The sequence below is a fragment of the Piliocolobus tephrosceles genome, chromosome 16 (genome assembly GCF_002776525.5).
Source record: "Piliocolobus tephrosceles isolate RC106 chromosome 16, ASM277652v3, whole genome shotgun sequence".
Taxonomy (NCBI): Eukaryota; Metazoa; Chordata; class Mammalia; order Primates; family Cercopithecidae; genus Piliocolobus; species Piliocolobus tephrosceles.
Window position 1 is genome coordinate 54,579,132 of NC_045449.1, and position 11,607 is coordinate 54,590,738.

The 11,607-nt window shown below is 40.7% G+C and overlaps 3 protein-coding genes across 16 annotated transcripts in view; 2 read left to right on the plus strand and 1 right to left on the minus strand.

The window, feature by feature from the left end:
• Positions 1–11,607, minus strand: part of LOC111525784 (leucine-rich repeat-containing protein 37A3-like) — a 510,962-nt gene that overhangs the window by 458,931 nt on the left and 40,424 nt on the right. The window lies entirely within an intron of this gene.
• LOC111534527 (ADP-ribosylation factor 2-like) overlaps positions 1–11,607 on the plus strand; it is a 177,145-nt gene that overhangs the window by 30,721 nt on the left and 134,817 nt on the right. The gene's annotated exons all lie outside the window — the stretch shown is intronic.
• LOC111535109 (leucine-rich repeat-containing protein 37A-like) overlaps positions 1–11,607 on the plus strand; it is a 26,719-nt gene that overhangs the window by 12,190 nt on the left and 2,922 nt on the right. Inside the window, exons 6-7 of the mRNA XM_031934377.1 lie at positions 10,514–10,585; positions 11,167–11,241. Of these exons, the coding sequence (XP_031790237.1) occupies positions 10,514–10,585; positions 11,167–11,241 (147 nt within the window). The remainder of the gene's footprint in view (positions 1–10,513; positions 10,586–11,166; positions 11,242–11,607) is intronic.

An 11,607-nucleotide genomic window follows, 5' to 3' on the forward strand; every position in this document is an offset into this window, starting at 1 on the left:
TGTGGGGACATGTGTTTTCATGACTCATGAACCTATGTAGATGAGTAAAGAGGTTACTTTCTCCCCAAGTACATCACACATATTGGATGAGGTTCTAGGTCATCTGCTTATTTCTTTCACTACCTTCCTCCATGGAACCAGTTTTCCCTGACTGCCTTGGGATTCTAGCATAGATCATTTTGGAGTTTGTCATTTAAATTTGTTTTCGTGGCCGCTTTGGACATTTTTTCAGCTAACGCTGTTAGGGTTTCAGTACATTTAAGACAGTGATGACATGCTCCAGTCCTTTCATCTCTGTCTCCTCAGTTAATAGAAAGGAAACATAGCCCATCTGTCTGGACCTAAACAGAGGAATTTGGAGAAAAAAAATAAAAATAAAAATAAAAAACAGGCAAGAAATGTTCCCTTATTTTGTGAGCTACCTTTATTCTGTCCCATTGTTCTACAGCAAAAGGCTTGTACAAAAATATTTCAGTTTTCCTCATCTAATAAGGTATATTTTAAAAAATTATTTAGAGCAATACTTCTTAAACTTTGACTCTGAGACTGTCTTTGAGACCAAAAAAAGCTTGCCACATTTTACTCCCATAAAGATACCAAAAAGGCGATGGACTGGGAGTCAGTGCACCTTAGTTTAATATATAAAATGAAAGACTTGAACCGGAAATGGAAATGATCATCTACTGTGAAGCTAAAAACAGTTAAGGCCAGGCGCTGTGGCTCACGCCCGTAATCCCAGCACTTTAGGAGGCCAAGATGGGCGGATTGCTTGAACCCCAGGAGTTCAAGATCAGCCTGGGCAACAAAGTGAGACCCTGATCTCTACTGAAAGACTTTTTAAAAGTGGAAAAATAAATATAAATAAATAAAAACATTCGTATCATTTGGTTTGTGGAAAACAGTTGTTGTAGAGTCCTCAAACTTGAGCCGTTAAGCCGGTTCCCACTCAGTCTCTCCATGGCCCAGGCACCACCTTAGTCAAGAAAAGAATGCCTTAGAACAGGAGAAATATAGGAGACTATCGAGTGACCCTATATTTTGATTTCTTCAGGGACAAATGCAAACATCCTAATGTCAGTTTGAGAAGAGCTTCCTAGTTCAGAGGTAATGCTGAGCTTAAGGCTATGGATGAGCTGTCAAGAAACACGGAAGGTTGGAGAGTGAGATTATTTTGGTGGAAAGATAACAAACTTGGCTAAGTTGTTTTGGGTACATATTGCTTTGTAGTCATTATTATTATTATTATTTTTTAATAGAAACAGGATCTCACTATGTTATCCAGACTAGTCTCAAACTCCTGGGCTCAAGCTGTCCTTCTACTTCGGCCTCCCAAAGTGCTGAGATTACAGGCTTGAGTTGCTGTGCCCAGCCTACATTCATTTTTAATAGCTGGGAGGAAAGTGGGCAGGGGAAGATAGAGAAGGAGGGGGTAGCCGACTTGCACAAAGCCCACCAGTGGTCTTACAGGTTTTCATGCCAAAAAAAAGTACGAAGGGTATTTAAAGCCCTAGTTTGAGAATCCATACTTAACCAGTCATGTGGCACTCACATTCTTTCTTTATCTTTGTAACATCATCTTATTGAATATTAGTGTTACAGAATAAGTTAATGGCACTAAAATACCATCTGGAATAGGAAGAGGAGGGGGATCACAAGGCCGGACGACTGGCTCCCAGCCTCGCCACTGACTCACTCTGACCATGGTCAAGGGAGAGTGAGTCTTCACTCCTTTTTTCCATCTGCCAGCATGTTTGGTCTTCTGGCACCTGGGGTTCTATACAATACAACATGCTTCTTTGTGTTAAATTGAGACATGATCCACATACCATCAAGGCAGTATTATAAAGTGGAGAATTCAGTGGTGGTTAGTATATTCACAAGGTTGTATGGCAAACAATCACCATTCTCTAACCCCAGAACATTTTCATCATCCCGAAAAGAAACATGGTACCCATTAGCCGTCACTCCCCATTGCTGTCTTCCCTCAGGCCTAGGTAAATATTAATCTACTTTGAGTCCCTGTGGATTTGCCTATTCTAGATCTTTCATATAAATGAATCATACAGTATGTGGCCTTCTGTGTCTGGTTTCTTTTCACAAAGCATGTTGTTTCTAAGGTCCTCCCACGCTGCAGCATGTATCATTCCTTTGCAAGGCTGAGTGATATTCCATTGTATGGAGCCATCACTATATCACTTCATCCATTCATGACTTAGTGGACATTGGGGTTGTTTCTGCTTTATTCTGGCTTTTATGAATAATGCTGCTATGGACATGCATGTACTTGTTTTTGTGTGGACATGTTTTTAATTCTAGGGTGCATCCCTAGCAGAATTGCTAGATCATATGGCTACTCTTACATTTAACTTTTTGAGGACCTGTCAAACTGTTTTCCACAGTGGCTGCTCCATTTTACACTTCCACCTGCAACGTTTGAGGGTTTCAGTTTCTCCATGTCTTTGTCAACACTGTCATTTTCTATCTCTTCTCATTATAGCCATCCCAGTGAGTGTAAAGTAGTGTCTAGTATCTCGCTGTGGTTTTTGATGGATATTTCCCTAATGATTTACGACATGAACATTTTTTATGTGCATATGGGCCATTTATATATCTTATTTGAAGAAATATTCAAATTCTCTCTCCGTTTGTCTTTTTATTGAATTACAAGAATTCGGTATATCTTCGGGACACTCTGGATATTAGACCTTAACAGATAATTTGCCTGTATTTTCTCTCATCCTGTGAGTTCTGTGACTTTCTTGACAGTGTCCTTTGATGCACAAAAGTTTTTAATTTTCATAAAATCTAATTTATCTATTTTTCCTTTGGTTGTTTGTACTTCTGGTGTCATGTTTGTGTATAAAATGTCTTATTCTTCTTTAAGAAGGTTCAGGGTTTGGTTTTAAATCCGGCTGTGTACCTTTCATCAGTCTGACATTCCTTTCACCATGTCAGGCTGCCTTCAGCTAGTAATACTTCATTAAATTCAAAAGAAAAAATCCAGTTCGGAGAAGAAAAAACTGTTGTCTAATTTAGGGTCATGAGATTTACTCCCATGTTTTCATCTAAGACTCTTATCATTTTGGCTCTTACATTTAGGTATTTGACATATTTTGCATTAATTTTTATAATCGTGTGAGGTGTAGGGCTTCCACCTTCATTATTTTGCCACATAGATGTTCAGTTGTTCCGCCACCATTAAAAAAAAAAATTATCCACATTGAATTGTTTTAGCACCCTTGTCAAAAATCAATTTGCCATAAATGCGAGGGTTTATTTCTGGGTTGTCAATTCTATTCTGTTGATTTATTTGTTTGTCCACATTCCAGTATCACACTGTGATTGCTGTAGATTTGATTTGGGTTTTGAAATTGGGACATTTGAGTCTTTCCACTTTGTTATTTTGCAAGATTATTGTGCTATTTTGGGTTCCTTAAATTGCCATAGAATTTTAGAACTAGCTTGTCACTTTCTGGAAAGAAGCCAGCTGGGATTTTGATAAGAATTGTGCTGACAATAGCAAAGACATGTAATCAATCTAAATGTCCAACCTAAATGCTATGTTATTCCTATTCCAATACTTTGCAACATATGCAGCTTTTTAGAACGAGGATGTGTTAGCAGGGCACAGTGGTTCACGCCTGTAATACCAGCACTTTGGGAGGCCGAGGCAGGCAGATGGCCTGAGGTCAGGGGTTAAGAGACCAGCCTGGCCAACATGGTGAAACCCTGTGTCTACTAAAAGTACAAAAATTAGTGGGTCTGGTGGCGGGTGCCCATAATCCCAGCTACTTGGGAGGCTGAGGCAGGAGAATCGCTTGAACCCAGGAGGTAGAGGTTGGAGTAAGCCGAGGTCACGCCACTGCACTCAAGCCTGGGCGATAGAGCGAGACTCTAATGGAGACGGGGTTTCAGCATGTTGATCAGGCTGGTCTCGAATTCTTGACCTCAGATGATCTGCTTGCTTCAGCCTCCCACAGTGCTGGGATTATAGGTGTGAGTCACCGTGCCCGGCCAATAAATGAAAACTGTAAGTCAAAAAAAAATTGTAGTGAAACCATAGATCAGTTTGGAGAATCGCGCTATTATTATCTGATCCATGAATACAGAATACTCTGTTGAAATTTGGTTTGCCAGATTTTGTCAAGCATTTTTCCATCTACATTCGTAAGAAATACTGGTCTGTAATTTTGTGTGTGTGATGCCTTTAGTTTAGATACCAGGGTAATATCACCCTCATAGAATAAGTTAGGAAATGTTCTCTCCTCATCTATATTTTGAAAGACTTTATGAAGGATCCGTGTTAATTCTTCTTTAAGTATTTGGTAGATTGACCAGTGAAGCTGCCTGCTGGTCTTCAGCTTTTCTTTATGGAAAGTTTTTTGATTACTACCTCAATCTCTTTACTTGACGTAGGTCTGTCTATTCAGATTTTCTGTTTTTTCTCAAGTCAGTTTCAGTAGTTTATATCTTTATGGTAATGTGTCTATTTCATCCAGATTATCTAATTATTAGCATATATTCTTTATATATATAATCCTTTTTATTCATATTATAATCCTTGTTATGTCTCTAAGAACAATAGTAATGTTCCCTCTTTCATTCCTAATTTTAATAATTTGATCTTCTGTATTTGTGCAGTGCAGTGGCTCACGCCTGTCATCCTAGCATTTTGGGAGGCTGTGGTGGGAGGATTGCTTCAGCCTAGGATTTCAAGGCCAGCCGGGGCAACATACTGAGACCTCATCTCTACAAAAAAATTTAAAAATTAGCTGAGCCTGGTGGCACACGCCTGTAGTCACAACTACTCAGGTGGCTAAGGCAGGATCACTTGATGCCGGAAGGTCGGGGCTGCAGTGAGCCATGATTGTGCCACTGCACTCCAGCGTGGGAAACAAAGTGAAACCCTGTCTTGAAAAATGAAAAATAAAAAAACAAAATGTTTGTGGCCAGATGCAGTGGTGCATACCTATAATCCCAGTACTTTGGGAGGCCAGGGAAGGAGGATTGCTTGAGACCAGGAGTTCAAGACCAGCCTGGGCAATATAGTGAGACCCTATCTCTAAAATTTTTTTTATAATTAGCCAAGTGTGGTGGTGTGCACCTGTGGTCTCAGCTACATCTTTTTTTTTTTTTTTTGAGATGGAGTCTCGCTGTGTCTCCCGGGCTGGAGTGCAGTGGCCAGATCTCAGCTCACTGCAAGCTCCACCTCCCGGGTTTACGCCGTTCTCCTGCCTCAGCCTCCCGAGTAGCTGGGACTACAGGCGCCAGCCACCTCGCCCGGCTAGCTTTTTGTATTTTTTAGTAGAGACGGGGTTTCACCGTGTTAGCTAGGATGGTCTCGAACTCCTGACCTCGTGATCCGCCTGTCTCGGCCTCCCAAAGTGCTGGGATTACAGGCTTGAGCCACCGCGCCCAGCTTTTGTAGTTTTTTTTTAATAGAGACGGGGTTTCACCGTGTTAGCCAGGATGGTCTCGATCTCCTGACCTCGTGATCTGGCCGTCTCGGCCTCCCAAAGTGCTGGGATTACAGGCTTGATCCACCGCGCCCGGCACTCAGCTACGTCTTAATTTTATAACATTGTAGTTCAGATTAATACCAACTTTGTTTCAATAGTATATAAAAACTTTGCTTCTCTAAGGCTCCACTCTCACCCCCTCCTTTATCCTGTTATTGTCACACATCTTTATACACTTTATGTTCATCAACTAGATTTATAATTATTGCATTATGGAAGTATCTTTTTCTTATTTTTTTTCTTTATTTTGGGACAGAGTCTCGCTCTGTTGCCCAGGCTGGAGTGCAGTGGCACAGTCTTGACCCACTGCAACCTCTGCCTCCCAGGTTCAAGCGATTCTAGTGCCTCAGCCTCCTGAGTAGCTGGGACTGCAGGCACGTAACACCATGCCTGGCTAATTTTTGTTTTTTCAGTAGAGACAGGGTTTCACCATGTTTCCCAGGCTGGTCTCAAACTCTTGACCTCAAGTGATCCTCCAGCCTCAGCCTCCCAAAGTGCTGGGATTACAGGCTCAGCCACTGCACCCAGCCAGTGCTTTTTATTTCTTTGTGCAGATTCACGTTAGTACGTCTTATAGGACAGGTCTTTTAGCCACAAAGTCTCTCAGTTTTTATTTATCTAGAATATCTTAATTTCTCTTCCATTTCAAAGGTAGTTTTGCCAGGTATAGAATTATTGTTTGACAGTTTCTTCAGCATTTTGAATATGCCATTTCATTGCCTTTTGTCCTCCACTGTTGTGTGTGGTTGTTTTGTTTTGTTTTCAGACAGGGTCTTGCTCTGTTACCCAGGCTGGAGTGCAGTGGTGCAGCCACTCACCACTTCCACCTCCCAGGCTCAAGCAATCCTGTCACCTCAGCCTCCTGGGTAGCTGGGAGTACAGGCATGCGCCACCACAGCCAGCTTTTTAAAATTTTTTTGTAGAGACAGGGTTTTACTATATTGCCCATGCTCATATCCAACTCCTGACTTCAAGCGATTCTTGAACCTCAAGCCTCCCAAAGTACTGGGATTACAGGTGTGAGCAACCATGCCCAGCACCTCCATTGTTTTTGAAGAGAAATCAGCTATTAATCTTACTGAGGATCCCTTGTATGTGAGGAGTTGCTTTTTTCTTGCTGCTTACAAGATACTCTGCCTTTGGCTTCTGTCAGTTTGATTATAATATGTTAAGATGTGGATCCCTGAGTTTTTCCTGCTTGTACTTTCTTGAGCTTCTTGAATATGCAGAGTGTCTTTCATACCATTTGGGAAGTTTGGGGCCATTATTTCTTCAAATGTTCTTTCTCCTTTTTTCTGTTTTTCTTCTCCTTCTGGGACTCTCATTATGTGTATGTTAGTAAGCTTGATGCTGTGTTCCACAAACAGGTCTCTGAGATTCCATTCACTTTCATTCATGTTTGTTTCTGTTCCTCAGAGTAAATAATCTAAATTGACCTTCTAGTTCCCAATTCTTTCTTCTGCCTGCTGTAATGTGCCACTGAGAACCTCTGGTAATTTTTCCATTTCAGTTACCATACTTTTCAACTCTAGAATTTCTATTTGGCTTCTTTTTATGGTTTCTATCTCTTTATTGATATTCTCTATTTGATGAGACATTGCTTTCATACTTTCCTTTAGTTCTCTAGTCTACAGAACTGAATGGTTTCTCTTATCTCTTTGAATATATTTTAAATAGCTCAATTAAATCTTTCTCTAGGCCAGGCATGGTGGCTTGTGCCTATAATCCCAGCACTTTGGGAGGCTGAGGTTGAGGCCAGGAGTTCAAGACCAGCCTGGGCAACTGAGCAAGTCCCCACCACTACAAAAAAAAATTTTTTTTGTCTAGTAAGTCTAACATCTGGTCTTTCTCAGGGACAATTTCTGCTTATTTCTCGCCCCCACCACGTGTATGGACCATACTTTGTTATCTTGCATCTTTCATAAATTTTTGTTGAAAATTGACTATTTTAAATAATATAATATAGCAATTCTGAAAATCAGATCCATGCTCCCAGGGTTTCGTGTTACTGCTGCTTGTGCTAGTAGTTGCTATTTATTTAGTGACTTTTCTGAACTTCTTCGGTAAAGTCTTGCGTTATATATCATGTGTGCCCACTGAAGTCTCTTCTTGGTTAGCTTACCGATCAGCTAATGATTAAATGGAGGTTTACTTAAATTCCTGGAACTGGTAAGTCTCCTAGTTTTTGCCAAGGGGCTCTGTGTACATGTTGGGGCATACCTTTAGCACTCAGCCAGATAGTTTACAGCCATGCCTTAGCTTTCACTTCTTGCTTTTGCAGAACCTCAAGATCAGTCAGATGTGAGAGTTTATGAACTTAGTAGGTCTTCCCTGACCTGTCACTTACAGCATGGTTTTAAATCTCTAAAGGCTCACAGGGCACATGCCTGTATTCCCAGATCTCAGGAGGCAAAGGAAGAAGGATCCTTTTTGAGTCCAGGAATTCTGGGCTGTAGCATGCTGTGCTGATTGGGTGTCCTCACTAAGTTCAGCATCAGTATGGTGACCTCCCGGGAACAGGAGACCACCGGGTTGCCTACAAAGGGGTGTACCAGCCCCGTTCGGGAATGGAGCAGGTCAGAACTCCCGTGCTGATCACTAGTGGGATCGTGCCTGTGAACAGCCACTGCTCTGCAGCCTGGGCAACACAGTGACAGAGAATGTGTCCCTTAAAAAAAAATCTGATTGACCATAGACTAATTAACTATTAATCATGGGAAATGATTAGGGGAAAGACATAAAAAGAGAAACTGTAATTCTCCTTTTTTTGCTCTATCACCCGGGCTGGAGTGCAGTGGCTTGATCTCGGCTCACTGCAACCTCCGCCTCCTGGGTTCAAGCAATTCTCCTGCCTCAGCCTCCCGAACAGCTGGCTACAGGCAGGCGTGGCCGTGAACTGCTAATGAGAAATTGTAATTCTCATAGAGGTCCTCCCAGAGGAGTAGAAGAAGGTTGAAAGGCATTTCTGTATTTAGTCTTCTCAACATTAAGGCTGGGCCCAGTGGCTCACACCAGCACTTTGGGAGGCCAAGGCAGGCGGATCACTTGAGATCAGGAGTTCAAGACCAGCCTGGCCAACATGGTGAAACTCCCATCTCTACTAAAAACACAAAAATTAGCCAGGCGTGGTGGTGCGTGCCTATAGTCCCAGCTGTTTGGGAGACTGAGGAAGGAGGATTACCTGAGCTTGGGAAGCGGAGGTTGCAGTGAGCCAAGATCACGCCACTGCACTCCAGCCTGGTCAATGGAGCAAGACCCTGTTTGGGTGGGGAGGGGAGGGGAGAGGAGAAAGGAAGGAAAGAAAATAGAAAGAATTAAGGAGGAGGGAAGGAAAAAGAATGAAAAAGAATGAAGAACGAAAATAAAAATTAGAAAAAAATGTAAGGTTAAAGTAAATCCTTTTCTCATACAGATTAAACACATGAGTTCAAATTACAGCTTTGCTGCTTAATAGCTGGGTGACCTAGGACAAGTTATATAACCTCTCTGTGCCTCAGTTTCCTCATTTCAAAATAGGGCAATAATAACGTCTACTACATAAGGTTATCATGAGGATTAAATGTGAAATGCTTTTCGCAACCAGTAGATACTGGTTGGCAACCCAGTAGATACTCACTGTAATAATTATTTGTATAATTTCTGCAGAAGTACAATGATGATTCTTTGGTTAACATAAAAGCAGATTTTCTTTTCTTTTATTTCTTCCTGTGTCTTTTCTTTTTCTTGTTCACTTTAAAGAATTAAACAGAAAATCGATTCCAGCATTTTGGAATAATAATTTGCATCAAAATCAATGTATTCATTTTGTTGACATATAAACAAAATGTCATTTGTTTATTCAGTAAACACTTGTTAAATGCCTAATACATTTCAGACATCATGCCAGGCACAGGGATGACAAGGCATGGTGGCAGGAACCTGTAATCCCAGCTACTCGGGAGGCTGAGGCAGGAGAATTGCTTGAACCAGGGAGGTGGAGACTGCAGTGAGCCAAGATTGCGCCACTGCACTCCAGCCTGAGCAACAGAGTGAGACTCCGTATCAAAAAAAAGAAAAAAAAAAAAAAAAAGTGGTCTCTGCCCTCAAGGAGCTCCTAGTCCGGGAGACTGACAAGTGGACAGGTGATTACATGCAATGTAAGAAAGGCTGTGATGTCATACAAAAAGAAAGTGGGAGTAGGGTTTTGACCAGTTCCTCCTGTTAGATTTATTCCTTTTTATTTGGCTATAAAGCAAAAGAATTGGTCCTATGTTTTTTTAACTGTGCAAATTAAAGCATAAATTTTAAAAACTTTGTAAAGATAAAAGACAAGCAGCCAGCTGCAGTGACTCGCGCCTATAATCCTAACAGTTTGGGAGGCTGAGGCAGGTAGATCACCTGAGGTCAGGGGTTCAAAACCAGCCTGGCGAATATGGTGAAACCCCGTCTCTATTAAAAATATAAAAATCAGCTGGGCGTGGTGGCGGGCGCCTGTAATCCCAGCTACTCGGAAGGCTGAGGCAGGACAGGAGAATCGCTTGAACCTCGGAGGCGGAGGTTGCAGCGAGCTGAGATTGAGCCATTGCACTCCAGCCTGGGCAACAAGAGCTTGACTCCATCCCCCCCACCCCTCAAAAAAAAAAAAGATGAACAACTTGAATTATGGAGGACACTAGAAATACTGTTTCCTACATAGTCAGGGCTTCCTACTAACATAGTCACTTGTAGGGTTTTTGACCTGAAAACTTCCGTGGCATATTTTTTCTTTGCTATACACTTTTTTTCTTTTCCTTGTAGTTCTTCCCCTCGTTCTCTCCTCTACTTCTAGAGACCTGGGTAGTTTCCAGAGGAATAGGGCTTTACAGAATCTAATGGTGATTTATTAGGTATAAACAGAAAACACTTTTTTCTTTTTTACCTACAAGTTCTATAGCAAAAAATGAATATAAACTTTTCATGCAGTTTCTTTCACACACTGAAAATTTAGGTTATTTTAATTCCATTCCATTTTTCAGAATTCTCAATCGCAATCCTCTGACAACTGTTGAAGATCCGTATCTCTTTAAATTGCCAGCATTAAAATATCTGTAAGTACTATAGCACTCTCATGAGTCATGAGATGATTTATGCTTTTTAAATTTTTATCAAAGCTTAAGTATTTTGCATTTAGGCTAAAATGTCATAATTTAAATTTTAACTGGGTTATTGAAAAAAAGTTATTGGCAAAGAAAAAAATTAAAGAGGATGTATAATTGTCAAGCCAGCAAGGGAAGAGAAGAGTGTTGAAGAACCCATATAGATTTGGAACATGTAGACACATGGAAGAATATTAATTTGCCAAGAAAGCAAAGGGGAAAAGGTGTTCATTATTCTAAAAACGAAGAAAAGAGTAAATAAAATGGTGAATGCAATTTGAAAATGAGAAGATAATGGTTAAAAAAGAAAAAGGTGTAAGTTCTGCTCTTGAATATCATGAATTTGATGATGCAAATCAACTTAAATTTCTTTAATAAGACCTCCCTGGAATTCTGCAGCAAATAAACTCTTGAGCTGGCTTGTTTTATAGAGAAACTAAAATTGAAGCAATCACATGTCCTTGAAATGCCTTTTTAAGTACAGAATTTTTTATTGGGGTTCATATCATGAATGTTTCGGCTTTCTTCTTCAGAGACATGGGAAAAACGCAAGTTCCACTTACAACACTTAAGAACATTCTCACGATGACTGTTGAACTGGAAAAACTGTAAGTTATTCTCTTCTTAGATTTATTTTCACTTAGTTGGTTCTTTCGGTTTGTTTTATTATTTTATTAAGTCAGGTTTATTGAGTTGTAATTTTCATATACTAACATTCACCCTTTTTAAATGTACGGTTTGATGAGGCTGACAAATGTATAGTTACATAACCACCACCACATTCCCAATATAAAGCATTTCTGATGCCTCAAAAAGGCCCCCGTGTCCCTTTGTAGTCAATCCCGTCCTCCAACCATAAGCTCCTGTTAGCTACTAATCTGATTTCTGTTCCTATACTTTTGCCTTTTCCAGAATGTCTCATAAATGAAATCATACAGCATGTCGCCTCTTGTGTTTGGCGTCTTTCACATAGC